The 27609-nt window shown below is 40.8% G+C and overlaps 1 protein-coding gene across 6 annotated transcripts in view; it reads left to right on the top strand.

Annotated features, from left to right (window-relative positions):
• Positions 1-26369, top strand: part of ST7 (suppression of tumorigenicity 7) — a 155804-nt gene extending 129435 nt beyond the window's left edge. For all 6 annotated transcript variants that reach the window (XM_087764673.1, XM_087764674.1, XM_087764675.1 and 3 more), the window contains 5 exons: positions 986-1088; positions 11125-11275; positions 16174-16266; positions 19353-19492; positions 26045-26369. In XM_087764673.1, coding sequence (XP_087620799.1) covers positions 986-1088; positions 11125-11275; positions 16174-16266; positions 19353-19492; positions 26045-26140 — 583 coding nt within the window. In that variant the 3' untranslated portion in view covers positions 26141-26369. The remainder of the gene's footprint in view (positions 1-985; positions 1089-11124; positions 11276-16173; positions 16267-19352; positions 19493-26044) is intronic.
• The last annotated feature ends 1240 nt before the right edge of the window (positions 26370-27609 follow it).

Genomic DNA, 27609 nt, shown 5'->3' with positions numbered 1-27609 from the left:
GAGCACATCTACTTGATGCCTGTGGACTTGAGAGCACTAGCCCACTCTGAAAGGGTGCTCAGCTCCTTGTGAGATGGAGCTCACAAATCCCGATTCTGCTCTCAGATGCCTTCACACAAATCCCAGGCAGAGTTGTGTCTGTGCACCTGAGGGTCGAATGCCTCCCTAAAGTTGGAAAGCAAGTAGAGTGGAAAGCCATTTTCTTGACTGACATCCTGACAGTTTTTGCTTTTAAAGTGTATGTACACAGCAAGATCTAAGTAATTTTCTTTCATTCTTTTTATCCTGTAGATCGCCAGTACCTACTGCAACATCTTTCCTCCCTACACAGCGACTCCAGCTTGGGAGGGCAGGGCTAAGGTTGTCACAGCTTTCCCTGTGGTGTCTGCCTGCCAAGTACAGCTCTGGAGTTAGCCGTGGGGTGTGAGGTGAGAAAGAGATTGCATGGTCTGGTTTTTCATTCACTGGGGCAGATGATTTGCCCACAGTTTGGGCATGCTACCCTCAATGGTGCTGCGGCCAGTAGACCACCCGCTACTGCTGCTGCATCGTGCTTCCATCCCAACCTGACCCAGGGGCATTGGGTTGGGAACCTCCCTAAAACCTCCCCAAACCTGTTTTTAATAGAAACCCTCCAACAATAATTTGGCATTGTTGGTTTTTTTTTTCTTTTCTTTTTTCTGCAACTTCAGCCTTGAATATGCCCCTTAGCAAGGTACCTAGAGCAAATTTAGATTAGTGACAGAGAAAGGACTGTTTGAACTGACTTTCTGCCACGATTAGATGCAAACATGCTTTCCACTTCTGCTGGGATTTTCATTGGCCTTGATGTAATAGATCACTCAGAGTTTCCACTTGCTATAGAAGTTTGGAGAGCATAGGAAATTGACTCAGTTTGGTTAGATGGGCCCATGTTCTAGATTCCTTTTTTGGCTTTTTCTTACTGGCATTTCTGACCTAATGTGTTTGTTTCTTTCTTTTGTAGATTTTCTCCAGAGGCTGCCTCAAGGCGAGGGCTGAGTACTGCAGAGATGAATGCAGTAGAAGCTATTCACAGAGCAGTAGAATTTAATCCACATGTGCCAAAAGTGAGTATGGAGAAAGCATTGTTGTAGCTTTAACGCTGCTGAGGACCCAACTCCTGATTTCTGTGTTAGATTAATGAGTGATGTTGTGGAAGGGGGAGCGAACAATGGGAAGGGAAAGGAGGTGATAGTATGCACAGGTTTTTTTGGTTAGTATTTCACATTCAATGTCTTCTACTCTGGACCGTGCAACTTGAAATTTTAGCTGAAGTGAGTCCTTTATGTGAGCAACAATTACATGGTGGATTGCAGTAGCAGACACCACCAAATGCTACGCTGCAGGACAGAACCATACATAAAGACAGATTATTATTTACAAAATAGCCATTAAAGATCTTGTAGTTCAAAACAGCATGTTTTATTTGTTTTGATGATTACATGTAAGAATGTTTTTGGCATGCTATACAAAGGAACGTATTTTTGGAGTTCGTGGGGTGCTTCATATAAGTTGCATTACTAATTCTTTATGTAGCACCCTGTCATTAAGTTCTGAGGATGCAGAGCTCAGAGATGAAGAATTGCTGAGAACTACAAAGTAAGAAAAGGGATTTATGTTCTAATTCCCTAATCCCCTCTATAGATATGTATCTCAGCAGTAAGAATCTTGCCCAGGGGCTACTAAAGGCTAATGTATTTTATGATTTCATCACCTGATACTCAGTATTGCAGTCTGCGAGTTCATTGTAAAGGCAAACTAGAGGCAGATGCTTTTTGGCCCTTGGAGATCTGCCTCTGAACCTCACCCCACAAACCTTTGGACCAGTATTGCCCTTTGAAAGTAAGCAGCCTCCACTGGAAAGCAGAAGACTGGTGTGTGTTAATGTAGGGAGCCTATTCATTAGGTACAGCTGAACACCAGGTCTGATCAAGATAAACCCAAAACCTCTCCCATATCTACACATGAATTGTAGAAAGTTCATTCTCGTGCACTGCAGGAGTTGAATATTTTCTCTGTGAGCTATATCTGTTGTGCCAACCACCAAATAGCATGGCTTAGCTATCTGAAAGTTAGGCTGTTTGTTTAATAAAATCATCTAGACTTCCTCTACAGGCAGTGGAAAGAAGGAACTATCTTAGACATCTCTAGACAGACTTTCCCTCCGAGGTGCCTGTTTCTGCATTGACTATGAAAGGAGCAACTATTTTCCAGTAAAAGCCTGATATTTAGACAACAAGATTTGGGTGAGATGAGTCCCTTTGTATTATTAGCTGATCTTCTATTTTTGTACCAAGCTATAAAATGAAAATATTAAATGAAATTTGGTTCCAGGACTGCTTTTGTGGAACTCTGTTTACTTTCTTCCATCCCAATGGTTCTTGCACCAACACAACCATTGATATTTCTCTTCTGCCTGGTTGCCTGTTTAGCTCTCTATTCCAGTCCTGTTCTGAGTGAATCTTTCTGAATGTTTTACTGAAGCCCAGTTAGAGTATTCTGTCCTTGCTGTCTAAAAAATGAGCTGCCTTGCCAAGCAAAAATAGCAGTTTAGCCTGTCATGAGTAATTCTTGGGAGCCTGTTCCATTTTCCTCACTTACCTCCATGCTTTTGACAATTCTTTCCATCAAAATCTTTTTTAATAGTTTGCGTACTAATGATTCCATATTAACACATTTTGTTGCCTTCCTCTTTAAATGGACGGCATTGCATTTACTTCTCTCATCACTGGATTCCTTGATTCTGAGTGGGGATCTTTTTGTTTTAAGTCAGTTACGCTAGTCTGGCCATCTCTGGGACTGGTTCATTCACTGTTCAGGGACAGAGATCATTGGCTGCAGTGGCCTCCACTTCTGTATGTGCTCCTAATGTTCATCCTTCTGTTGTCTCCACACTTTGCACTGCCATGAAACTGAGGCTAAGTCTTCATTTTCTACCTTTTTGCTTGTTCTTTTTCTGTTTATACTTAAGACCTTGCTGTTCTTTGATTTGACTTCCTTTGCAAAATCTTCCTTACTGTAAGTTGTGGCAGTTGCTCCATAACCTCTGCATTTCCAGACCTCCAAGATCCTGCTTTTCTTGTAGATCAGTACTTTCATTCATCGCACGTGACCTGCTTCTCACTAGCCAGCTTCTGTTTAGGTGGCTGTTCAGTACAAGGCTGAATCTCCTTTCTGACAAGTATCCCCATGCGTGAAATGCAGATTGTGTGTTATTTTTAGTATTTTTGATTTAAAGAAAGTCTAGTCCTCTTCCTCACTTAAGTTCCTGAGTGTTTCAGTCAGTTCACATTGTTAATTCATTCCCTCAGTTTTTCAAAGTCTGTCATTTTGAAATTGAAAACCTTTGTGAAACATAAATTATCAGGATAACAAGGTACTAATGGGAGCAGACTCTAGGGGTTTTTTAGTTCATATTTTAACATTAAAACAGTGTTGCCTAATAGAGATTAATATGCAGCACTGCTGATTTAATACTCATTCTTTCTGCTATTAGCTAAAGGATATTAAGGTGACAAAAATATATTTTTCGTTATAATTTTATGCACAGTATGGATATTATACCTCAGTTTCCACTCAATTATGATTGAAGTCGTATCCAATTTGTTCTTAATGAAATGGAGATAAGTTTTAGCAAGCAGCATCACAAGAAATCTTAACAGTGCCACAAAACTAGTATGTCTTAAAAGCTTTAGGATTTAAACACTAGTGAGTCTGAGTCTCTTGTTCAGAGTAAGGAAGAAATAAATTACAAAGGTGACAAATTATTTAAAGCATTTGCTAAGTTCCCAGCAGAAGCCTTGAAAACAGGGAACTGTACTATTGAAGAGAAAAATGGTTTGATACGTTTCTGGTTTGTCTCAAAAGGAGATTTTACCATTTTCAGTGCAAATAATTAAAATTTAGAATTATCACATGAAACATTATTACTGTATATGCATTTTCAAGACATTTAACTGGAAATAGCAGATTTTTGCTAATGAGATTCTGAGACAAAGGGAGTGCAGGGAACACAGTCTGAACATGCTGAGAGATGCTGCTGAGCTGCATTTAGCAAGAAAGGGAGACTGGGTCTCCTGTTGTGACCTGTTGCAGGTTTGTGTAAAACAACCGTGGGATTCTGACACTGCTGCTCACTTTTCCCTAAGAGATTATGGCCGGATTGTAGTCCAGTGTTCCATAGTGATGTTGCAGAGGTCTGATATGCTTCTTACACTTTCTTTTGAATGTAATCTAAAGATGTAGGAACATCTAGCTACATGTAGCTTCTTAAGAAGAAGCAGTTTAGAAGTCCCAGATTTCCATCTTTACATAGAGGTGAGAAACCCTGCAAAAACACCTACCTTCCACATAGAAACCTGTGTGTATGCATGGTTCTGGGAGTCTTCTTAGTATGTCGTGAAGATGTTGGCACCCACTTCCATTGATTCTAGATGACTACATATCACCTTGGCCTTTTACAGAGACAGTCTTTCTTCAGGCCACCACCCTTCCAGCAAATAACCTGCTTTTGACACACGTATCTTCTTCCATTTTGGAGTACATTTCAACAACAGTTTAATTCCCAGAGATCAGTCCATTAAATCTCAGCCATAGGTGATAAATTCTCATTGGTTTTGGAATACACTGGAGTCAAGATGTGACACGTGGAGGTACCAGAACTTGGTTTAGGTGAACAAAGGCAATACAGAGCTCAGTGCAGCCTGCCAGATCTCTCCAGGAAGCTGGGCAGCTGACCTGGCTGTGTTGTTTCTGGGAGCTGAGCTGTGCAAGATAAGGCCAGCTCAGGTGTTTCAACTATGATCTCCTTCTTGACTGCAGCGAAAATGGAACCACTGTCAAACTGATCGAGACTTCTCGTTCTGAAGACATCTTACCTGCAGAAAGGTTTCTGTGCTTAAAAGTGGCAAAATTTTTTAAGCTGTACCAGAAAAATACCTGATAAAAGATATTACATCTCTACAGTTTGTCTTATTTATGTTACTGATACAACTCAGCTACAGTAAATTGCAGCTTTATACTTTGGCAGAGATTGCCTATGTAAAAAGAAAGCACTTCACCAGGCAGAGTGTTTTCAGGTTTCTTTTTAGTAGAAGAAAAACTTAACCAGTAGCAAATTAAAGTCAGCAGTACAGCCAGAAAGAGAACAAAGCAAAGAACTGTGAATTTCACTATGAGAAGAACCACAACAAATTGTGAAGATTTGTCTGATTATTTTTTCAACCATCTTTGTCTTAAATGAGATTCTATGGACTAATATTCTTCTGTTTTAATGTAGCGCTATGCACTGTGGAGTTTTGGTCCCAAGGAAATGTGCTGACACTGTCTGACAACATGCTGCTCAAAAATTTAAGAATTAAACAAAAAGGTCTTTATTGCCACTGAAGCAGTTGGAGTACCACTGTAATTCCAGAGGGTTTTGTATGGAAAAGAGAGTAGTACATCCTATGCCATGGAGAGTACATAACTTGTGGAGTGGGTGGGAAAAAGTGTATGTGTATACACACACACACACACACAACTTCATTAATATTATTTATATGTTGTGTTTGGAGCTTCCCCACTTATATGTAATGCAGCTATCCCAAGCTAATGCTGGTAAAGTACCACAGCTGTTTCTGGAACATTCATCAATTGTGGAACACCCTTTCTGAACTGATTTGCAAGGCTCCCTCCCTGCATTCAAACACCTCCTGAAAAGCCCCCCCATTTTTCTGTGATCTATGAGACACAAGCTATTCAGTAAAGTCAAAGGGAAGAGAAAACAGATGATGGTCTATGTATCTGGTTGTTAAAAGTAAGTCAGAAGTATGCTCTGCACACAGTTGTATGGATTTGCTATGTAAGCCAGGAGCTGAGTTGATTTAAACAGAGTACCTGCTGAAGTTTGCTGCATTTGAATCAGATATCTTAAATATTGATATTACTTTAAGAAATGCCAGTTTTGTGTGTAAACAGTTTCTTAAAAGGATGTAACAAACCATTGACTTAAACACTTTTGAAGATTTATCTGGTATCCGTTTCATCCCTTCTCATTTCTTTCTTATTTATTTTATTTTTTTCTTAATAAGAACTATGTCTGTCTGTATGCTTGTGTGGTTTCTAGTAAGTTGTAGTTGCTAATAGAAACAAATAATGCAAACAAATTCATATACCAGATGGGAAATGAATCTGTTCCACACACCCCATGATATTACAGAGAAACTATTCCAGTCATGTTTAAGAGAGTTTTTAACTGTTCAGTGAGACAGTGATTTGGTTTTATATCTCCAGCAAAAAGGCCAAACTTCTTAATTACCATCAATCCAATGCGAACTTGTAAGGTGACCTAAAAGTGGCTTCTCTGGGCATGTAGAAACCAGTATTTTGGAACTGGTTTAAGCTTGTGCTGTTCATCCCGCTGGGAGGAGGAGAGTTCCTGTTCAAACAATGTTAAATTCTCAGTTTCTGGCCTGGAGGGATGCTGTCACAGGTGCAGGAGTGCCTATTGCCTATTTGCGGCCTGAGCTGTACTTTCAGAGCCAAATTGCACAGTTGAGGAAAAGAAGGAAACCTGCCTGAGATAGGTTATTTTATTTTATAAAAGGGCACTGAAGTAGCTCATTAATGTGGCATGTTAAAAGCACTCCTAGCAGAGGAGAATTAGTAGCCAGAGTGCTGTCAATGTTATGAAATAAATAATGTATATTCAATCAATTCAAGTAAGAGAAATATAACCTCTACCATGTTGCACTTCATGTGTACAAGGTCCGTTGTCATCCTCCAAATGGTTGTTCAAAGGCATATTCCCATATGTGTACAGAATGGCTATAGCTGAGCAGTTATTTATTACAATGTCGTGTAACTGGCCCAGAAGTCCTCTGTGGAAGCACATGAAAAATACTGTTACCCTTGTTGTAACTCCTAAAATGCAGGTTTCTGACAGGAAAAAGTTTGGGGTGAGAGAAGAGAGAGACCAGAAAAACAAAAAAGACAACAAAAAAAATCCAAGCCAAAACAAAGCAGTGGAGAAGGGCTGATTGAGCCATCTGGTGATGACGGAAATCATTGCGCAACTTCACTCAGAACTTGATTAAGACTAGGTCATTCTGGCAGTAATTTTCTAGACTGTCTTTTCTGAGCTGATTCCTTTTTTGAAGGAACATGATAACGCGAGATGGTGGTGACATGCTGTTTCCTGCTCTAGTTGAACTTCTTCATTCGTCATTGAAAAACAAATGCAGTTGGACATGTGCTGGGCTTGCTATCTCCATTTCCTCCATGATGGCTAGCTCTTTGCTAAGTTTTTTATTTAGCCTGTTACTTGACTCTCACTCTGAAGTGGAACCACACTTGGGTTCAGAGCCCCATCAGGATGACAGAAGGGCTCCCATCTTCCTGGTGTATTCAAAGTATTGAAAAGGTAGTGAGGTTGTATTACTTAAATTGTAAAGATTGTGGTTGAATCTGAGAGGACGCCAGTGTATCAGGAGTTGCAGTTAACAGGGAGTCTGTCAAGAGGTGTAGGCGGTTTTCTTGTAAAGCCAGATAGAGTTCGTACTGGTGTGAATTTTAGTGATATGGTAGGATCTTGTGTCCATATTAGTCCCGTAACAACAAGGGCTGTGCTCTGGACTGAGGCCTTTGGAAATGTTGAGATATAAATAGTCAGATTCCCACCCTGAAGTCCGTGGTGGCTGAAGAGAAGACTCTGCCTTCCTAGTGTAGTATCTTTGATTAAGAGCATTAGCAGCCTCTTGGAAACTATAATCAGATGTCTTTGGCTGATTTTTTCCAAGAGCTGGAGATACTTGTTGCACGCAGAAGTCCATCAGGACTGTGATTCACACATTATATGGGCAGCATGAGGACTGCAGCTTACTGGATAGTTTTCAAAGAAAGATTTTTTTCATTGAATTTCATTTCACTGGAATTTGTCTGCTTGTCCAATCCCAAAAATTTCAGGAGGGGGCTGTGTTGATTTCATGGACAATCTGCTAGAAACCCAGCAGATTGCTGGGACTCAGTCCTGCCTGTCAAGTATCTGGGTGCCAGTAGCCCGCAGTTACCCTAAAAGGGGGCTGCCCTTGGCTCTGCTGTCTCCAAGTAGACCCTGAGCCCTGTCAGCCAAACCTCCAGCAACCTGAATGCCCTCCAGGCTCCTGAACTCTCCTTGAAAATAAAGCAATGCACGAATGGATATGATACTCTAGGACATCAAGACCACCCTAATTTTCATGTACAGTCGTATCTCTTCTTCCATAATAATCAAGCCCTACCTACAGCTAGGTACCTTTCTGGTACCTGATACTCCTATTTAGAGAAGTTAAACAGATGGAAGCCTTCAAGTGCCCTCTTGCAAAGCAGACTTGCCATTTCTTTGATTAGCTCTATTCTGTACTTGTGGAATTTGATCTTTACATTTCTGAAAATGCCTGATGAGAACTGTACAGAGTGTTCCAGGCGAGGTCTCTCTGGGGCTGTGTAGAATTAGCATTCCTGCTGGAAATGCCTCCAGAATAAATTCATTGACAGCTTGTATGCCCAAAAGGTGTGGCTGGCCTTTGTGCATAAAACAAAAACTATTATGAGGCCCAAATGAGACTTGAGCCATCCATCAACTTTATGTGTGGGTCTTCTTGAATATCAAAAAAACAGATTATGGACTTTTTGTTTGGGAAAGTAGCTGTGATAGAGTAATGAGGGAGGAGTGTCCCACATTTTTGAACTGAACAACTTTTAAAAATAGTTTTTTCTTTCTGAAACTGAGAAAAATGCAGACTGCGAAGTCAATGCAACTGAGTGAGGACTAAGAATGATTTGCAAGTGTCAAGATATATCCTTCCATCTGGTATTTTGAGTTGATTTGTTTTTAATTGCTGATAACAAGCAATGCATAAGAATCAAAATAACATGTTTTCATCTCAACGCTCCTCAAAATAGGACATTCCTTCCTGGTTATTCTTTTCCTACAGATGGTGACATGGCTTTGGGGTTGGAGAACTTACTTTCTCATTTACTTTTGCAAAAAGATGTGGAAATAAGAGTTATGTTCTAAATTAATAAAACAGATAGAAACCTGCAACTCTTGCAGCTGTATTCCATTCTGCTCAACAGGTATAATCTGTGTTTTTAAAAGGGTGACACATGCATTGGGGCAGTGAATAAGAACGTTTGCAGTATCTCTGTAAGCCTGGCAGCTCCCTCCCTCTTGTCAGCTCTTTATTCTGTTCTCTCTGTCACCCTTAATCCCCTGTCCTGCCTACTGAACTGCAGTGTCCTCCATTAATCCACCTGCTCTGCAGCTCTCTCAAATTTTTCTGAAAGGCTTTAGAGAAAATCCAAGTATCACACATGTGACTCCCACTGCTAATTCAGTTTCTCCTCCTTTAATACTGTTACCTGCATCAGAAACACGGGTGATTTCTCTTTCCTCTTTGAAGTATTTGTATGTTTCCCAGGGTTGACAGTTCTCTGCTTTGATGACAGTCTCTTCAAGTCCTTTACCTGTTTGCTAGCTCCTTCCAGGCTCCTTCAGGTGAAGGGGTGACTAGCTCTAGGATGCCCTCCACAACATCATGGTGTTTGTGCTCATTTCCCTCTGGCCTTTCCTCTTCCTTGCCCCAAGGCTGATTTTGAATTCTCATTTATTTCTTTTGCCCTCTTTTTCTCCTCTTTTCTGCACCCGCTCACACACTGAATGGGTGCTCAAGCACGCTCTGCGGTGTCCCGTTCACAAAAGTCAGCGTTTAACAGGAGCTGTGGAAGGTTAAGGCCACCCGCGCCTCTGTTTCACCTCTGGTGTCAAGTTGCCTTCTCCCGGGTGCCTGCACGGGGTTGTTGTCAGTGCCTCGGTCCTGCAGTCCTCCTCATCCAGACCAAAGCAGAGACCAGTGCGTAGGCTCAGAGGCCTCAGTGAAGTGGATGGGGCTGCACGCTCACTCTCTTTTTGCCAATGGTTAACCATAACTTTCCTTTCCGAACCTTGTGTTGGGGCCTGACTGCCTACTGCCTGACTCACCTGCTGCCTCTTGTCTTAACTTCAGCAGTGTGCTGGGGAGAAGATTTGCTCTTGGCATCCTGGAAAAGAGCGACAGTTTCCTTATGCTATTGCAGAGCAGTCAGCGCGCAGCCGGGAAATGTTACACTTCTCAGAGGAGAACTGACGAACAGGAGCTGATTCGGCACCCTGTGATTTCTGTCTGTCATTCCTTGCCCTGCAAAGCATGCCGACAAGGGATGGATGTGTCTTTTGCCTCCGCTGTATCTTTCCCCTCTGCTGGAACGTAGTCACATCAGGGATGAGATGATGTCTGCTGAACTGGTAGTGGTCTAGTTCATGGGCTGGGGAAGGAGGAAAAATCACCTGCTTGAATAATGTCCAGGACCTCTGTCTGCTCCTGTGGCATGAACCCTCTGTGTGTTTCATCTGCTTCTGTTATGGGGGATCCAGTAACGGGGAGAATTGCTTGTGGGTTTAGTCAGTGGTGCTTTTCATTTTCATACCATTTTCAATAAGTATTTCAAGTAGCAAGCTTAAACATCCAGTACTTGTTTGGGGTTTTTTTCCTGGACATCAGGTGTTTGTTACATTTTGTAACTTCCTTTACTTTGTAACTTGGTGCTTAGGTGGCTGCCAGCTTTGCATATTCATAGCCTCAGCAACCAGCTGATGGCAATGCAGTGCAGCAACGTGTGTGCAAACTATGAGTACTGCGTGTTTCCTTACAGAAAGACTATGTGCATCAAACTGCTTAATGTCTTCTTCATTTTATTATAAATACGTGTAATTAAAAAGGTCTTGTAATTAGATTCTCTTTTCTGCTTTGAGCCCTTTTTTCTGTCTCCTTTGATAAGAGAGACATCTCATTTTGATATTCTCTATAGTCCCCCTACTACAGCTGAAGAGCAGAACATTAACCATCTGTCAGCATATCTTAGTCTTTGGGAATAATTCAATAATTATCTTCAAGTGCAGTTGGTGATGTTACACATTCGATGAAACACTTATGAGGGAAAGTACTTTAGGGAAATAGACCTTTCAGTGTGCATTGTGGAATTGCAGGCAGCTTTTTGTGTTTTTTATTACCTCTGAAATAATTGTGCTCTGCTTTTTTATTGCAGTATCTACTAGAAATGAAGAGCTTAATTCTGCCCCCTGAACATATTCTGAAGAGAGGGGACAGTGAAGCAATAGCATATGCTTTCTTTCATCTTCAACACTGGAAAAGAGTAGAGGGGGCATTGAATCTCTTACACTGTACATGGGAAGGCAGTAAGTAATTCTCTTTCTTACCAAAGAGCTAATAAAATATTTTTATGGAATTTCATGCAAAAATAATAGCTTTTTGTGAAGTATGGTATGTGGGACTTTTGGACGTCAGTTATATCCTCACCAGCATTGAAATATTTGAAATTCAAACTGAAAATACAAACTTCATTTAATGAGGAAAAAGGTTCTGAAGTCTTGGATTGTGTTTTCTGTGTGACACTGAACAAAAATTCCCATCTTCTGTGTGACATATGTCCTTACTTGTGGATAAGGGAATTAATATTTTACCTTCTTCATTCCGGAGCTGTAGAGATTTGTTTGTCATTATTTGAATGCTTTGATATAGGGAAATTATGAAAGTGCCTTATAAGCAGAAAAAAAACCCAACAACAGCAACATAAAATACTGTTTTGTTTTATACTATTCATTAATATTTAATTGACAAACTGGAGTGAGTCCAGTGGAGGACCACTAGGATGTATAGGGGGCTGGAACATGCAAAGTAGGAAAAGACGCTGAGCAAGCTGGTTTTATTCAACCTGGAAAAGACTGCTGGTAGGTGAAGGAGGGATCCAGTTGCTGTCTTGCTCCACCCAATGGAGAGATAATATGGAAGACAGGGTCAAAGTCTTCTCAGAAGGGCACAGCAAAAAGACAAGAGGCAGTAGACACAAGCTGCAGCAAGAGACATTTCATTTAGACATAAGGAAAATATTTTCAGAATGAGAGTGGTGATGCACTGGAACAGGTTGGTGGTAGGCTGTGGGGTCTCCCTCCCCAGAGATGCTCAGAGCTCAACTGGACATGGCCTTGCACAACCAGACCTAACTTTGAAAATGATCCTGCGTTGAGTAGGAGGTTGGAGTCATACACGAACCTTCTAACCTAAATTATCTTATCCTGTCTTTGAGATGTGCTCCTTTCAGGTTCCAGAGAATTAAAAAGTGCCATTTAGAATCAGTCTCTGTGGGCTTTTTTATTGCAGATTTTTCTTTCTGTAATCTGGTTCCCCTTTTCTGCTCTGCTCTCTCCTGTTCTCTTTTAGCCTCTCCAAGTGTTAGTATATCACCATTTTTTTTCCTTCCTCCGTTTGCTGTTCTCATTTAGGTTTGGTATAAAAGATACAGTTTGTCACCATGATAATTCCTACAGAAATGCACTTAATACCTCCGTTGTAAAAGTGACTTACTGTCTCAGTCACTGTATTAAATGGCCTGAACTTGCCTAATTTGCAGTGTAGGCTCCCTGAGGAAGCGATGGCTTTATTTCTAGGTGTATAGAACACCTTGCTCAGTAATCCATGCAATTGCCACCTGGGGTTTGCTCTGCTGCATTGTTCTCTGTCCTACCTGCTTGCTCTTTTCCTGTCATTTCTCCCAGACTATTATTTTCTCTGTCATAACTTCCTTCCCAGTGGCTTATTTTCAGTGGTTTGCTTTTACGTAGTGTTTCTCCTCTTCCAGATGCTTGCAGAAGTCCTTTAGCCCAAGGCTCATTATCCTATTGTTATGGAGCAGTATTTTTCAGGGAGTATCCTGAATAGATCTTCTTTTGCTTTGTCAGGCTGAGGAGTCCCTAAGGGGCTGTTTACAAGGATCAGCTTTTGGCACAGGAGGCTGGCTGCCCTGCAGTCCTCCTGCCACGTAGGGAATCTAGTCATCTGTGCCTGAAAGCAGTGTAGGGCATTCCCATCCAACTACATTAACTGATTCCTCTCCGTATTACCTCCACAGCAATCAGATCATGTATTTTATTAGCTAATATTTGTATACTAGCCTGTAAAGATGTAAATTATTATTGTTGCGTAACCTCTAAAGAAAAAAACATAATTCATATTGCTCAGTGATTTCAGAGCGAGATGAATAGTGCACCAGTCCTCAATAATTTTGTTCAGATTTTGCTCATGCATGAAGACTCCCATGGGTTTTAATGGTTTCACCAGTATCTAATCCAATAATCATAACTTTTGGTCCATATGGACAAGAGAAAATGCCCTCAGGTTGCACCAGGGGAGGTTTAGATTGGATATTAGGAAAAATTTCTTCACCGAAAGCGTGCAGTCAGGCACTGGAACAGGCTGCCCAGGGAAGTGGTTGAGTCCCCATCCCTGGAGGTATTTAAAAGGCGGGTAGACGTGGTACTTAGGGACATGGTTTAGTAGTGGACTTGGCAGTGCTAGGTTAATGGTTGGACTTGATGATCCTAAAGGTTTTTTCCAACCTAAATGATTCTATAATTCTATGATTCTATATCTTAGTCTGGGTAATATTCTTTACAGATGTAGTGAACTATTTATGTCGCTCTGATGTCCTTTACTTGCAAAAGATTTCCTTGGCATCTCTGCACAATTGTCAGTTAATACCAGTGGAGACATGACAGAGAAGTTAAATTTAATTAAATAGTAGTTCTAACCAACAGTCTACATACAGTACATGGTCAGTTGCCCTCACTTTCTTCCTAGCTATTTATGTACTTGCCATGTCTTTAAAGTGTACTGTTCTGTCAGTGTGCTTAAATAACCACAAGTACTAAAGTCTCACTTTAGTAGCTTGTATGTAGGAATTTAATACACTATTCAATTCCGACCTTGTGGGAATTGGGCAGAATTAAGTACATTAAATCAGTCACTTGGGGGGTACATTTTGAATGCTTATGAGGAGAATAAGGTCACTCCTAATTAAGACAGCCTCTACCAAAATCTATGCAGAAATGTCTTTGTGATATTTTGAACTCTGAAAATCCCACAGAGTGTTTTTCCCAAATTACATTCAACAGTTGAAAAAAGTGAAGTTATAAAAATAATGATCGTCATCAAACTGGAATGTTGGTTGTTTCCTGCTCTGTCTTCATTCGATCAGTCAAAGTACAGTTTTATTCATAGTACAACTAAAAAAGCCCAAGTGACACCCCGTGAAACGTTGCTCTGGGTTTGGTCCAGGTGCTCTGTGCAGAAGGTCTGTAGTTTCAAGTGTAACCAAATTTCAAAAGAGTCTGAGGTGCTTGTTTGTCACTGTCGGTTTCTAAACATGTGTCATGTTTCCTATTGTTTGCACGAAGAAGAAAAACCTCGGGGTTCTCACATCGTGCGGTAGCTTTTACAACGAGCACACGGTTGAATGGCAAACAGCCTCTGTGCTACCTGAATTGGTTAATGTAAAATAGGGTCAGATAATACTGTAAGAGCAAGGCAGAGAAGTACCTGTGTAAACACAAACGATACAGATGAACCAGAGCACTTTCTTCCATGGCTGATAACATTGCTAAATAAACTATTTTGCTGTAAATATTCCATATTTGGTCTCATGTCAAAGATGACTGTTTAAATTCAGCAAAATCTATTCAGACATTTTTCACTTGTTTTATAAAAGCAACATCTTTGCCATCCCTTTTTATTTTGATTTGAATCTTAATACTACTGTGATTTAGGGTAAGGCAGAAGAGGCTTGATTGTCTGTTTAAATGTTAAGCCAAATTGGAAGGGAAAATTTGGGTTAGTGATTTTGAAGTAATGAGCATTGAACATCTCTCCACATATGATTTTGGACAGACACTCACATTTGTTGCATGTGAAGATCATACAAGGCTTGGATTATTGTGTTTGTACTTGGGTTTTTGAGGTGCTACGGAGAGGGGGGTTTTAATAGTGGAAGAGCATTACAGCCCAGGTTGGTTGACAGTCTTTGAGGATTTCTGCCTTCTTTGCTATTGCTTTAAACATAGTAATCAAGAATAAATGCACTCATATAATTGCACAAAAAATACGGCTAACTATATTTCCAATGCAGTGTGCACAACTGAAAATATTGAGGTATTGTGTATTTTAAACCGATTCCTCGGTTGCCTTGTGAGCAAGAGATAATGGAGTGTTATTGTGTGGTGGTGGGCTGTACCTAACGTCTGAAATATACAGTGCTTCTAGGACATCTGTTGAGGAAAATATTGCTTCAGTGACTGATGTTCATAGAAGCAGTGAGAATAACACGTTGATGGCATTTTAACAGTGAGAATAATATATAGGATAATGGAAAAGGATGCCTTGATTGCAAAGCTATAATTCAGTCAAGTATTCTGATGTTTCCATAAACCACACTCAGATGGCCTATGACATCATCACTGTCCGGATTTAGTAATCCATTTCCCTCCCTCTCTGTTACTATTTTCAATTTTAAAAATGCATAAGATTATTTAATCCATGACCTGAAGATTTATATTGGGAACCTGACTTGATCTGCTACATTTAAAAAGAATGCATGTGATGAACCTGGTTTTAATAATTCAGTATTAATCTTTGATTGCCAAGTATAAAATGAAAACATGGCTGTGTTGGAAACATGGTTCTCTGGGCTTGAGTCATCGGTGTTACCTGGTTTGCTGGAGTGCGATGGGAAAAAAGTAGTGTACTTTTTTCCATGCAAAACTTTTATTATGCTTGAGGTACAGAGGTTGTGAGTATTGGCCTGAATTCACAAGCTTGGCTGGTCATTTTCGTAGGCTATACCTGTTATATCAGATACACTTCTTTCCCTTGAAATTTTAAAATTCTGCAGCCTAAAAGCCTAAGACAAAATGTGTAAATCTGGCTATGGAATTATAAGTACAATGAGCTCTGATCATGCAAACATTTATGTATGTACTTGTAGTGTGGTCTCACTTGACGCTCATGAGCCTTCTCCCAAGAATAAAAATACACATAAGTGTTTGCAGGATTAAAAGCTAAGTGTAGATTTATATTTTGTATTTTATATTTTGGCATTTCATTAAACAATTTATATGCTGTTTGCAACCAAACATAAATGTTATGTTTTGTCTGTGTTTGTTTTTCAAAATTGTAAATATAGCTAAGTATGTCCAGTGACTGCCACACACACAGTAACTTCTGCACGGTGTTGTTTTCTTTTCAGCTTTCAGAATGATCCCCTATCCACTGGAAAAAGGACATCTTTTCTACCCTTACCCTATTTGTACAGAAACTGCAGATAGAGAACTACTACCATGTACGTTCAACTTTTCTTATCATTGACGTCAAAGAATCGTTTACCTGAGTCTTGCAGCACTGCTCTCCATTGATGATGCCTTTTAAATTGAATACACTGGATTAGAATAATTGGGTTGACAGTGAGTCTCTGGAGCTCCCCTGACTGTTAAGAGGCAGCTCCTAGCCGTAGTTCATAATGATGAGCTGTTTTTCTTGTTGTTGACAGTGTAGGGACAGGGAGGGAGATTACTGAAGAGATATAAATCAGTTAGATCTTGCTATTCAATCTTGCCAAGACACTGGAAAATATGTCTGATCTTTCATCTAGGGTAACATCCCATCACACCAAAAGCACAGTGGCTCAGCCTTGTTAGTCTCTTGTAGACACACTAGCTACTTAAATTCCAAGGCAAGATCAAACCTGCTTGAGGACGGCTGGATCATTAACGCACCTGTTATTCTGACAGATGATGCTGATGTTTTCTGAAAAGCAGTCTAGGGCTTCTCTTGGTGTAATGCTATGTGCGCTATTATGAAGAGATTGATGTGAAGTTACCTCTGTCATTTATTATATATGTTTATAGCATGTATTAGCAAAGTGCCAACGGTGTTCCCAGTGCTCTGCAAGATACAGATAAAAAGACAGATCCAGCCCTTGGGAATCATTACAGTCCAAGCTAACGGGACTTCTTGCAGTGCATGCAGTGAAGCACAAGAATGCAGAGGAAGAGCCGAAGCAGCCGATCTTGCAGTTATACTTCATTCCCACATGTTTTCTCACTGAAGTCAGTGGGACTTTGTGTGAGCACAAGTGGAACACACGCAAGTGCGGAGGGGTTAGCAGGGTCAGGGCAGAGGAGGCAAATGCAAGTTGATCCAAGGAAGGAGATTCTTCTCTCACCTTCTCTATCCTGAAGAAGGAATAGAGAGAAATCTGTTCTGGAAAAAGTAAAATGTATCCTGCATCTGCTGTGAAGGCTGGTTTTGAGGGCATTTGCCCTCTTTGTAGTCTTTCATAAAGAACCTGTCTGGTTTGGGCTGAAAAATGTGTTGCCACTTTCTATAAGCCTATTTGAGTAAACATTAGGTGAGAATAATACAGTGAAAATCCACTCATTGCAAGTGTCTCCTTCACAGTACATTCTCGCTGATATTACACACAAATCCTTGGCAACTAACAATATCTCCCCACCCCATTATAATCACCCTAATTATAACAACACCTCTTAGAGTGCTCTGCTTGCTTTACTCAGAGGGATGCTGAGCTGGGGAGGGTGGAGCGTCAGGAGATTTAGGAATGACAGAGTCATGCAGAATAGCTCAGCATTCTCTTTTTAGATGCAAAACTAATCGTTCTTGTCAAATGTTAGAAGTGAGGGACTCTTTAACAGCATGTGCAGGCAGTCATGTTCTGCTCTGGCGGTTATGGGAAATGCCTTTCACTGCAAAATCTCTTGGGTTTGAGTAGGGAAGGGTTTAACATACCGTGACAGACACAGGTCGATTAAAGGGGTTTTGCATACCTGTCCACACCCTTTAATTGTGTGTGCTTTAAAGGAGAGTCAGCTGGAATTGTGTCAGAACACTAAGATAGTCTATCGAAATGAAAAATATCAATCACAAAACTTTTGCCATAACTGGGTAACAGACCGGATCAACAAGTTTGAGCCTGTGTCAAAAGCAAGGGCAAAAAACTGAGCACAAGAATTCTTAGACTTATAAAGTCCATGATCTGGTATTTCCCGATCTCTAAATTTCATTTAAATCAAAGAGAAGTTGCAAAATATCTGTGTTTTTCTTTTTAAACTGAATGAATTAGCAGACCCCAAAATTGTACATATTTTTAGTTTATACTATTTTAATTTAAACTCTTACAAATTCCTGCTGTTGGTTTTGGAAACCACTCCACTCAGGATGAATGCAGTCAAGGATATCGTCCTGTCACGTTGCTGGATTACCCTGCGCTTATGTTGTCTGCAAGTACGATGAGATGAGAGCTGGTCACTGGAGCAAAGAAAGCTGGCAAAGTGAAGAGTGGCGTTTTGTGTGTATAGTCATAGGATTTGAGTATATGGGAAGCCTTGAGGTTGGTCCTATACGAGAAAAAAATGTTTCAAAGTTCGCATTTATCGTGACTGTATGGACTGAATGAGTGAAGCAGACAGATAAGAGTTCACCAGACCTTTTGCCAACCCAGCCAAATTTTCACCTTGAATCTGAGCCACCATAAAAGTTTAAGGGATATATTCTTCCACTAAAATACTCATTATCCTCTTCTGAACCTTTTAACCTTCTCAGTGCTGCTTTCTCCAAAGGCCAGTGAATGATTTTTCATACCAGAGTCAAGGAAATTTCTGTATTCCTTTCAGCGTGTACTAACAAACACCTTAAAAATTCACTATTAATTTAAATGTCAGGTTTTAACGCTTTAAAAGTTGTTGTATTGTTGTAAGCATACAGAGAATTCTGAAAATCTTAATTTGAAGTACGTGTTTATATGTTCTACTTTTAGGATAACTTTTCTCGGTTCTGCAGCTTAAACCATCAGAATTTACTGTGACAAAGGCTGTAGTTCTACAGCCTGCTTAAACTGATCTACAATCATGCTTCTGCAAGGCTGGTCTCACTGCTGCTCCCGGGTGCCTGTTTCTGCCCTCTCTGTGTATCAGCATTAGCAAACATGCAGCCACGTGGCTAGTCAATGACCTGTGTAAAAAAAATGGAAGTTTTATTTGTAGGTTAGTTTTCTGGGGTTAGTTGTTGCCCAGCTGCATTATAATTAATGTTGACACCAGGAAGGCAAAAGTAGCATGTACGTAGGACCAGAGTAAGCCAGAAATATGACCTTTAGATGAGAATTACTTGGCATTGAGACGACTGACACAATAATGTTGACCTTAGATGTTTCAGACCTTCTATGTGTTTCTTCTTTCAAAAGCATCTTTGGGTGTCTCTGGCTGTTTAAACAACTTAAGAATGTTGGTTTGGTTTGTTTGGGGTTTTTTGTTTGGGTTTTTTTGGTTTGGTTTGGTGGGGGGTTTTTTGTTTGTTTTTTTTTTTTTTTAAATGTATAATGCATTCCTGGTCCCATCTTTTTTTCTACAGCATTTCATGAAGTTTCAGTTTACCCCAAGAAAGAGCTTCCCTTCTTCATCCTCTTCACTGCTGGACTATGTTCTTTCACAGCCATGCTAGCCCTCCTGACACATCAGTTCCCAGAGCTTATGGGGGTCTTCGCAAAAGCTGTGAGTATTTTCTGCTGCTGCTCTCTTCTGATAAATAAAGACACAGATGCAGGAAGAGCTGAGCTAAATATTGCTGGTATTAAATATCTGCGTATTCAGTAGCATAAATAAAACATCAAGAGATGTCTGAGCATGGGGACATTTGAACAACTGTTAAGTGAGCTAATCAGTAAAACACACTACTGGCTGTCTTCTCTTTTGTTAGGCTAGATCTCTTGTGGTTTTGCCAAAAAAGGCTTGGTGGGAGAAGGGAATATCTGTGTTTTCATATATAATCCAATAAAATAAACTAATAATGGTTCGCAGACCCCTCTATTTTGTGTAGAGCCATAATGACTGTGCCGTGCTTTCCAGTGCAATAGAAACTATTGGGATGAGCAGACAGAGAGTGTACTGTTAACCAGGGCAAATTTCTGAGTTCCTTCCCCAAACTGCCGTGAAGGAAATAGTCTCAATATTTCCCTCATAACTTATCTTAACTACATCCAGGGAACTCTCTGCTAATTCTGCTTTTTTAATCCACCAAGGATTAATAAATTTTGGAGGGCAAGGGGGAAGGGCCACGAATTATGCTAAAACACGCTTTTTTCTTTGCACAACCAAAAACATCACTGCTCCAGTGTGCTAGGATATGAAAAATCCACTTACAGAAAAATTCTAGGATAATAAAAAAGCTGTCTCCTTCTTCAAGAAATACTGAATATCCTGTGTTATAATATATAAATATAAATAATATAATATAAATATATTTTCTCAAATATATTTGTATCTCTTATAGGTCTTGTGTTTCCAAAATAGCCTCCTGGGCTTGTTCTTAATGTCTTTGGTGCTTTTGATCTGGGGGGCATAGGGGTTGGGGTAGAGGAGGCAAGGCTTGAAAGGCTTTGGCAAATTCCAGACTGTAAGTACTTTCTCAAACTCCTTTGCAAATGGTGAGAGACTCCCTGTGCAGGTGACCAACTCTAGAGATCTGGTACAGCAACAGTTCTCTCATCAAGAATTTTCTTTCATTAGCTCTAGAAGGCAGAAAATGAGATTAGCTGTAGCAAAAGATACCACTTCTATCAGCAAAAAGTGCTGAAACGTACCTGAAATATTATTACTTTCTCTTCTTTCTTGAGTGTATACATAGGCATTTGGTTGACAATAGGTGTGTAACTCAGGCATGTGATCTTAAACTTCTTTGTAGAGCTTTTTTTGTGTTTTTTTTCTTTAAGTCGTTGAAATGCATGATCCTTGTTTGGGGGCTTTTTCAATGTAATCGGAAGTTTTCTGATACTGTCACAGTTAATGACCCCAAATCTGTCCCTGTTTGTTAGCCTTGTTCCTGTGCTTGTCAGCCTTGTATCCTGAGCAAAGAATATGTCTCAAGTGGGCAGCATGGTGAGGTTCTGTACTTAGTGCTCCTGCTACAGGCAGTGAGCTACTGGAATTGGAAAGAACTGGTAGCGTGTTTGCATGGGCTTAACTCACCTGGCTTTGGTTGCTGAGTGCAATGAAACAGAGAGAGCAGAAGGGACAGTGTGTTAGTAGTTGTTTCTCCGTGGTTTGGAGCTTGCAGGTTCTGAAGCCCTTTGGGGAGCAGAGTCAGACCAGAAGGATCTGTTTCCCTGATGTGTAAGTGCAGCTGCCACTGACGTTAATAGAACAGATACCCCAAGACTCTGTATGTGGTTATTAAGTTCTGCGTATCGGAGCAGGTAAAGCTCCTAGTTAGTAAAATAAGCAGAGACGAATAGAATTGAAAGGTGGGCTGCATTACGTGCATAAAGTTGGCAAGATTACTCAAGACCTCTGAACCTGTATGGATGCAGCTGGTGTGTCAGTTAACATGTATCGTGACTTGTTTTAGCTATATCTTAATCTTCATAAACCACCGCATGTAGCAGCTGAGTTTTTGTTGTACATGGGAAGGGTAGAATTTAAGCCTGTGACATTCATTTAGTAGCTTATAGAAGGGTTTTGATTCAGAAGGCTCATTTTGTTGTCTCCTCTGGGAAAAGTAGCCCAGGTATATGAGATATTGAAGAAAATCATGGCAGACATCTCTTTGAAATGCAGCTGTGTCAGAACAGAATAGAAGAGGTTGGCCAGCCCTGGCTCTTCCCTTTCAGTTTTAGGGAAGATTGTTTCATAAATAACTAATTTCATAAATAGCTAAAAGATGAATGTGCCGAGTGTTGCTGTGGTTATGTGCATTGAATTACCTATTCCTGTATGGTTGGTACTCATTGTGATGTGGTACATTGTGACACGGTGCACATATGCTTTAATTTTAATGGGTCAAAATTACTCCTTCTTTTACGCCTGCCAATCCCAAAAGCATTGCACAGATGTAATATCGCCATAGTGGCCCAGGCTTATGTTACTGCAAATTGATATTTACCATATTTCACAAAAACTGAATAGGTTAGCGTGATTGGATTGGGTGCTGCAAACTGGCTTTGACCTGTCGTCCAGGCAGCATCTTCTTGCACGTTTTCCGTACCCCATTAACCCAGACACTGGGTTCTTCAAGGCAGAAAAAGCCCTTGAAATGCTGAGGACCTCTTCCACATGTGAGACTGCCAAAGGTGGCCTGTGCCAGTCCCTTAGGGCAGCGCACGCTCCCCCGCTGGATGCAGAAGTCAAAGGTATTTTAAAGCTGCTTTCCTCTTCTGGGAGGTTCAACGTAGGATGGAATTCACCAGGCTCCATCAGTGCACCCAGGTTTTAGAGCCCGAACCTGCTCTGAACGCTGCCTGCCAGTTCAGCAGCAAGTTTAGATATTCCCAGCTGCATCCAGCCAATTCTGTAATGTTGTACCTGGAAGTAAGCTTGATTCTTCCCATAAGGAAATTGAAAGAATCCACTTCTTTGATTATTTTGTCGGACTGAATATAAGTAACCTTAAAATGGCAGTAGATCTTAGCATTTTCACTTGGTTAGGGAGAAGCATGTTCATAGCTTGTGGTTTTAATTTTTGCTAGGCTTTCTAACAAAAGGCTTTTGGAGGTGACTAAAGATATGAATACAAGCAGAACAAATTTCTGATTGCATGGCTTGGATAAAATGGTCAGCACGGTGTTGGTAGTATTTAATTTCTCTCATTGTCATGCAGAAATATAACAATATCTGGGCAATTGCTAAAAATATGTAAGGGTAGGTCCTTTCATAATATAGTAGCAATAAGAACGTATCTTTCAGAAAACTGAGAGTTTTATTAACAAGGGGGTCACTATATAATTGGAGTCAACAGTTCTGTCTAAAAGCGTAGTACCTAGTTAATTTTTTTAAAATGAGGGAAACTTCAGAAAGACTAATTTTTCTCTGATTTGATTCCTTTGTTTGCCTGAGATCGCTGATATAATCTGTTCCAATTTTTCCTGTATGATGGATGAGACCTCAGTTCGGCAAGCAGGTTTGCCCAGGGAGATATTTCATCTACTTGGTCCTCTACAGATGCTGAGGCAGGGAACATGTAGGTACGATCACAGGGATGGAGCGATAGTCAGTTCCTCCATGCAAACACCAACTACACAGTGGAAAAGCTTGAAAAGATACTTTTGCATATCTGTTTTAATCAAGTAGTGCTATTCAGAAGGTGCTCCCAGAAAGCTGCTTTCTGCCAGCTTTGAAATAGCGAGGCTGCCAGTTTTCTTTTAAAATAGAAAATAATAGCAAACTTTTTACAGGTCTCCCATCACCAGTTCTGCCACCCTGAATTCTTACTCTACTGCTGGTGCTGTTTTTTCTGTTCCATGTGGAAAAAAACAGTCAGTGTCAAAAGGAAAGGTAAAAAAATAAAAATAAAAAACCACAAACATATCATGCAGACTAAGCCCTCCTGAGTGCTACCATGTGACAGACAAGCTGGATAGGCAACTGCCAGTGGTGTCTGAGGACAGGAGCAGCAGGAGGTTTCCAAGGGCCAGATCGCCCCGGCACAGATGTTGTTTACATGGGCTTGTACAAGAGAGTAGGTGGCATCCTGAACCTCTTGCTGTCAGCAAAGGTTTTGCTTGGACTTCAGTGAAGCCAGGCTTTGGTATCCATGAATGTAAATGTATTTTGTAGACCAACTAATTTTCCAGGTGGAGAAAAACTTGGCTCGTTTTAAGCTACAGATACTTTGCTGAGTTTTTTATAGGATACAATCAACTACTTCAGCAACAAAATTCCTACGAACTGGAATAAAACTTACTGTCAGGCAAATTATTATTGTGTCATTGATTTAACAAGCGTGTAATTTGCACTGGTTACAAAGCTGAGTTTCATCCAAGTCGATGTGATGGTGCAAGCCTACCACATAGATCAAGTGCTACTCAAAGAGCAGAAAATATCCTCTAGTGAGCCTTTTGCATTTGGCAAAATTAAAGGGACATATTTATTTAAACGGTTCCCAGCTTAACCAGAGGGAATGCTTCTACTTGGCCCAAGCCACTTGAAATAGTAATAGCAAACTCTAAGATTAGGTAAGTCAGCGTTACATTAATTCAGCTGCGATTCGTGTTACACAGCTTGACCTTTAGCCCTACAACTGAAGTACTCCGCTCAGCTTCAGTTAGAAGTCTTTTCTTCGGCCTGCGCTTACGACAGAATCTCATTACCAGTGATGGTGTCAGCAGGTTTTCCCATGATGCACAGGTTGTCCATGATGTAGTGTCTGTATTGTATACAAACATGTCTAAGAGGAAGAAAAGAATTTGAATGCTTACTATTGCCTTTAAAATGCATAAGCATCATAAACAACATACATTTTTACAGTTAAACTCTGCACAGAGCCCATTTTGGTAAGCAGTGAAACTGTTTGCAGGTATTTTCTTGCTTGATCCCATGAAATGGTTATAATCTCTGGCTGTTGGATATTGAAATTTTGAAACGTTTTAAATACATTTGCCACATATAGCTGTGTTTCAGCAGCACACAGACCTGTAACAATTTTTGAAATTGTATTTTTCATACTTAACTTTAGACACTGAAGAGCCTAAGTTAGAGACCAAGGACATGTCTGGATTAAGTGGTGAGATATTGTTTGTTCTGTGGCTCCAAAGGCAAGCGACACATCGCAGTCCACGTCTGTACCTCTAACCTCTCCTCCCTTCAAAGGCGGGACGGCCCGTCCTCGCTGGCTGCTGGAGCTGTCCCCAGACTCTGCCGGGGCTTTGTTGAGGAGAGACGAACTGGCACGGGCCAGGACTGTGTCAGGAGCTGTGCTAGCCGTTCAGGAGCGTGGCTGGGGCAGGCCAGCACCCCGCACTGTGCCGCAGTCCTCCTTGCTTCACGGGAGAAGACAGACCCTAGCCGCCCCGGCTCCCTCCGCAGCTGGGGGTGGAGAGGGAAGAGACCATTTCAGAGGGCGGTTCTGGGCCTGGGATGCATAGAATTACTCTCTGGAAGTGCTTAGTTCTCTTCAGTGACTACAGGGGGACCAGACCCCCGCGTCTGCATTCCTTAAGTGCCTAAAGAGACATGGGACAAATTCAGAACATGAAAAGGGATGTAAGTGTGTTTATGTATAAAGTCTGATGTCTCTTTTGTCACGAGAGAGAGTTCTTCTAGGGTAAAAAGAGAACACATCCAGCACCAGATTTGCTTTAATACTGACCTGCCAAGCAGACTTAATATACACATCAGTGCAGTAAGCGGAGTTTATCTGTTTTGTGCTGACTGCAGAGCATTAACTGAAACACAAACCTCTCGCGGCTCTTTGCCGATCGGTTCCAAACAGAACTATTTCTTCTTAGCGAAGTCGCATTAGCCTAAATGGTTTGAAGCCATGGGGTTTGCAGTTGAGGTGGCTGACTTTGCATATTATTGTACTCTCCCATACACGTATAGGGCCCCAACATAGCTGTATGTAATGTGTATGGTGGAATTGCAATTAAGGCCAAGCACAGTTAATATGTATTTCCCAGCATTTTAGGAGTGCTTTGAATATTTGAGTTCTGAGATGTGTAGCTGGCAGTGTTTTTTTTTCCTGCGATCAAATAGTCTCTATTCGCATAATTTTTGTCACATATGCCTGTCCTGACATTACTATATTGAAACCTCTTTCAACATTGCCGACTGTGTTCTGTAATAGAGGGAGGAGGTTAAGACAAATTCCAATTAGTGATGTCTCAGTGTATATAGCAGATCTATAGATAACCCAGAACCATTTTAAACCTGAATCTAAAGACATGCTTTTTGTCTCTGAGAGGTGGTCTGGCAGATTCTGCCGTGATGAAAAAGCCTCTTTTCCCCTTCAGTCAGTTTTGGTTTGAGCTTTCAGTGGCCTCAGTGTGAGCCTGAATCTAGGATGTGAGACGTGTGAAAACTTCTGTAGTTCATCACTCTGATCTTCATAAAAATGAGGCCCTTGCCTTTTTTTACTGCAAAATCCAGAAATCTGTATATAGGCAAGGCTCAGAATCTGGCAGAAAGTCTTTATACGTGAAGTATATAACTTTTGTCATGCTGGAGGATTTTACAGAGAACACAGCAAGAGTTTCTTGTCATATTGGACCGCTTTCTCCTGAGGTGTATTGTCTCCTGGATTTTGATCTGAATGTATTTCTGGTTTCTTTGCAGTTTCTCAGCACCCTCTTTGCCCCTTTAAATTTTGTGATGGAAAAAGTAGAAAGTATCCTGCCCTCCAGCCTGTGGCACCAGCTGACGAGGATCTGAGGGAGCACGCCCGCTGACTGACTGCCGTGACATCTTCTGCGCCAACTTTTTGTTGACCACAAGAAAGCATGATAAAAAAGGGAAGCAGTTCTAAGACTTAAAAACTCTTCATGGATTGTCTGTTCTCATATAAAAACTGTTTTGTTGTACAAAATACATTGATGTTAGGTTCTATTATATTTTGCCTTCAGAAAAGAAAAACTTAAAAATAAACTTTTTGTGTATTGCAGCATCGCTGTCTTTTGGCTGCTTCTTCAAAGCTCAGATTGTACTTTGTGTTCTTAAACGTGTGGCGTATCTGCTTCACCACAGCTAGGGCTTGGCTTTCCGTTCAGTTAATGAAAAACACTAACAACTTTACAATTAAGCAACGGTACCACTGCCTTTTCTTACAGAGTTCAGTTAGGGTGGAGCCCTCACCACTACAGACAGTCTAGACAAGGCTTCTAGACAGTTAAAGCTCTTGTTTAAAGCAGCTTTAGGCTCTCCAGGCCGTTTGGATGGCACCTTGGCGTTCTGATTCCCATCCCTGCGCAGAGGTCAGTTATATCCTCATGTGAATTTTCAAAAAGGCCATGTACTTGACAGATTTTCCTCACACCGCTGTTATTTCAAGTGCCTCCAGAAGCTCCATGCGTTGTTCTCTGCCTACAGAACAGAGCGTAAGTAATGGCAGAGCACTGAAGACAAATTTACCTGTCGTGAGTGATCATTACGTTCACGCTCTTATGTATTTCTTGCTGAGTTCTTATTGCATTACTAGTATTTTTCAAGTATGAAAAAGCAGATACTTTTTCCTGTACAGGTTAAACATCAGCTTTACAAACTGTTGCTTGAGACCAGAAGCTCATTAGCAAAACTGGTGTTGGTTCATGCACAATTAATAGAGAGGCTGGTGTTTCATCATTAGTGCTTACCTCAGGAAATCCTACCCTTGTGCTGTGAGCCGTTCAGACAAAGTATTCATTTGTAACTAACTTAGCTGCTGTAGATGGAAACTTCCCGCAGACGCCTCTGCTAATGCACAAGGCCAGCTCTAAGATCAAGAATTTGATCTGGAAGTTGCGAAGCAAGTAGTCCTGGCTGTCAAGAATTGAAAGTGCATCCTTACAAATGCCTCAGGGATGAGATTTTTTTTTTTCAACTCCTCTCCCAGATAAGGAAGCATAAACCCACCGCAGCAGATCAAAAAGGCCACGTTGCCAGTTCATCTGTGCTGTTCTTCTAAAAATGCTGAGCAGCTTGAGGGACGGTGATCACCAGCAGATAAGTTTGTTTAGCAATGAGGAAATGACTGAGCAAAGACAAAACTCCCATTATTGGAATTGGTGTAAAAAGAAAATGTTTCTTAACAGCAGGAGATGCATTGCATTATTTTTTTGCCCTCTTGATCACAGATACGCTAATCTTCGTAGAAGAAAGATTTTTGTCCAAGTGAGCAATGGTACTGCATTAAAGCAAACACTGCT

The sequence above is a fragment of the Nipponia nippon genome, unplaced genomic scaffold (genome assembly GCF_047370975.1).
Source record: "Nipponia nippon isolate SJK-2023a ecotype South Korea unplaced genomic scaffold, ASM4737097v1 scaffold_3, whole genome shotgun sequence".
In the NCBI taxonomy this organism is placed as follows: Eukaryota; Metazoa; Chordata; class Aves; order Pelecaniformes; family Threskiornithidae; genus Nipponia; species Nipponia nippon.
This window is presented reverse-complemented; position numbering and strand designations above follow the sequence as displayed.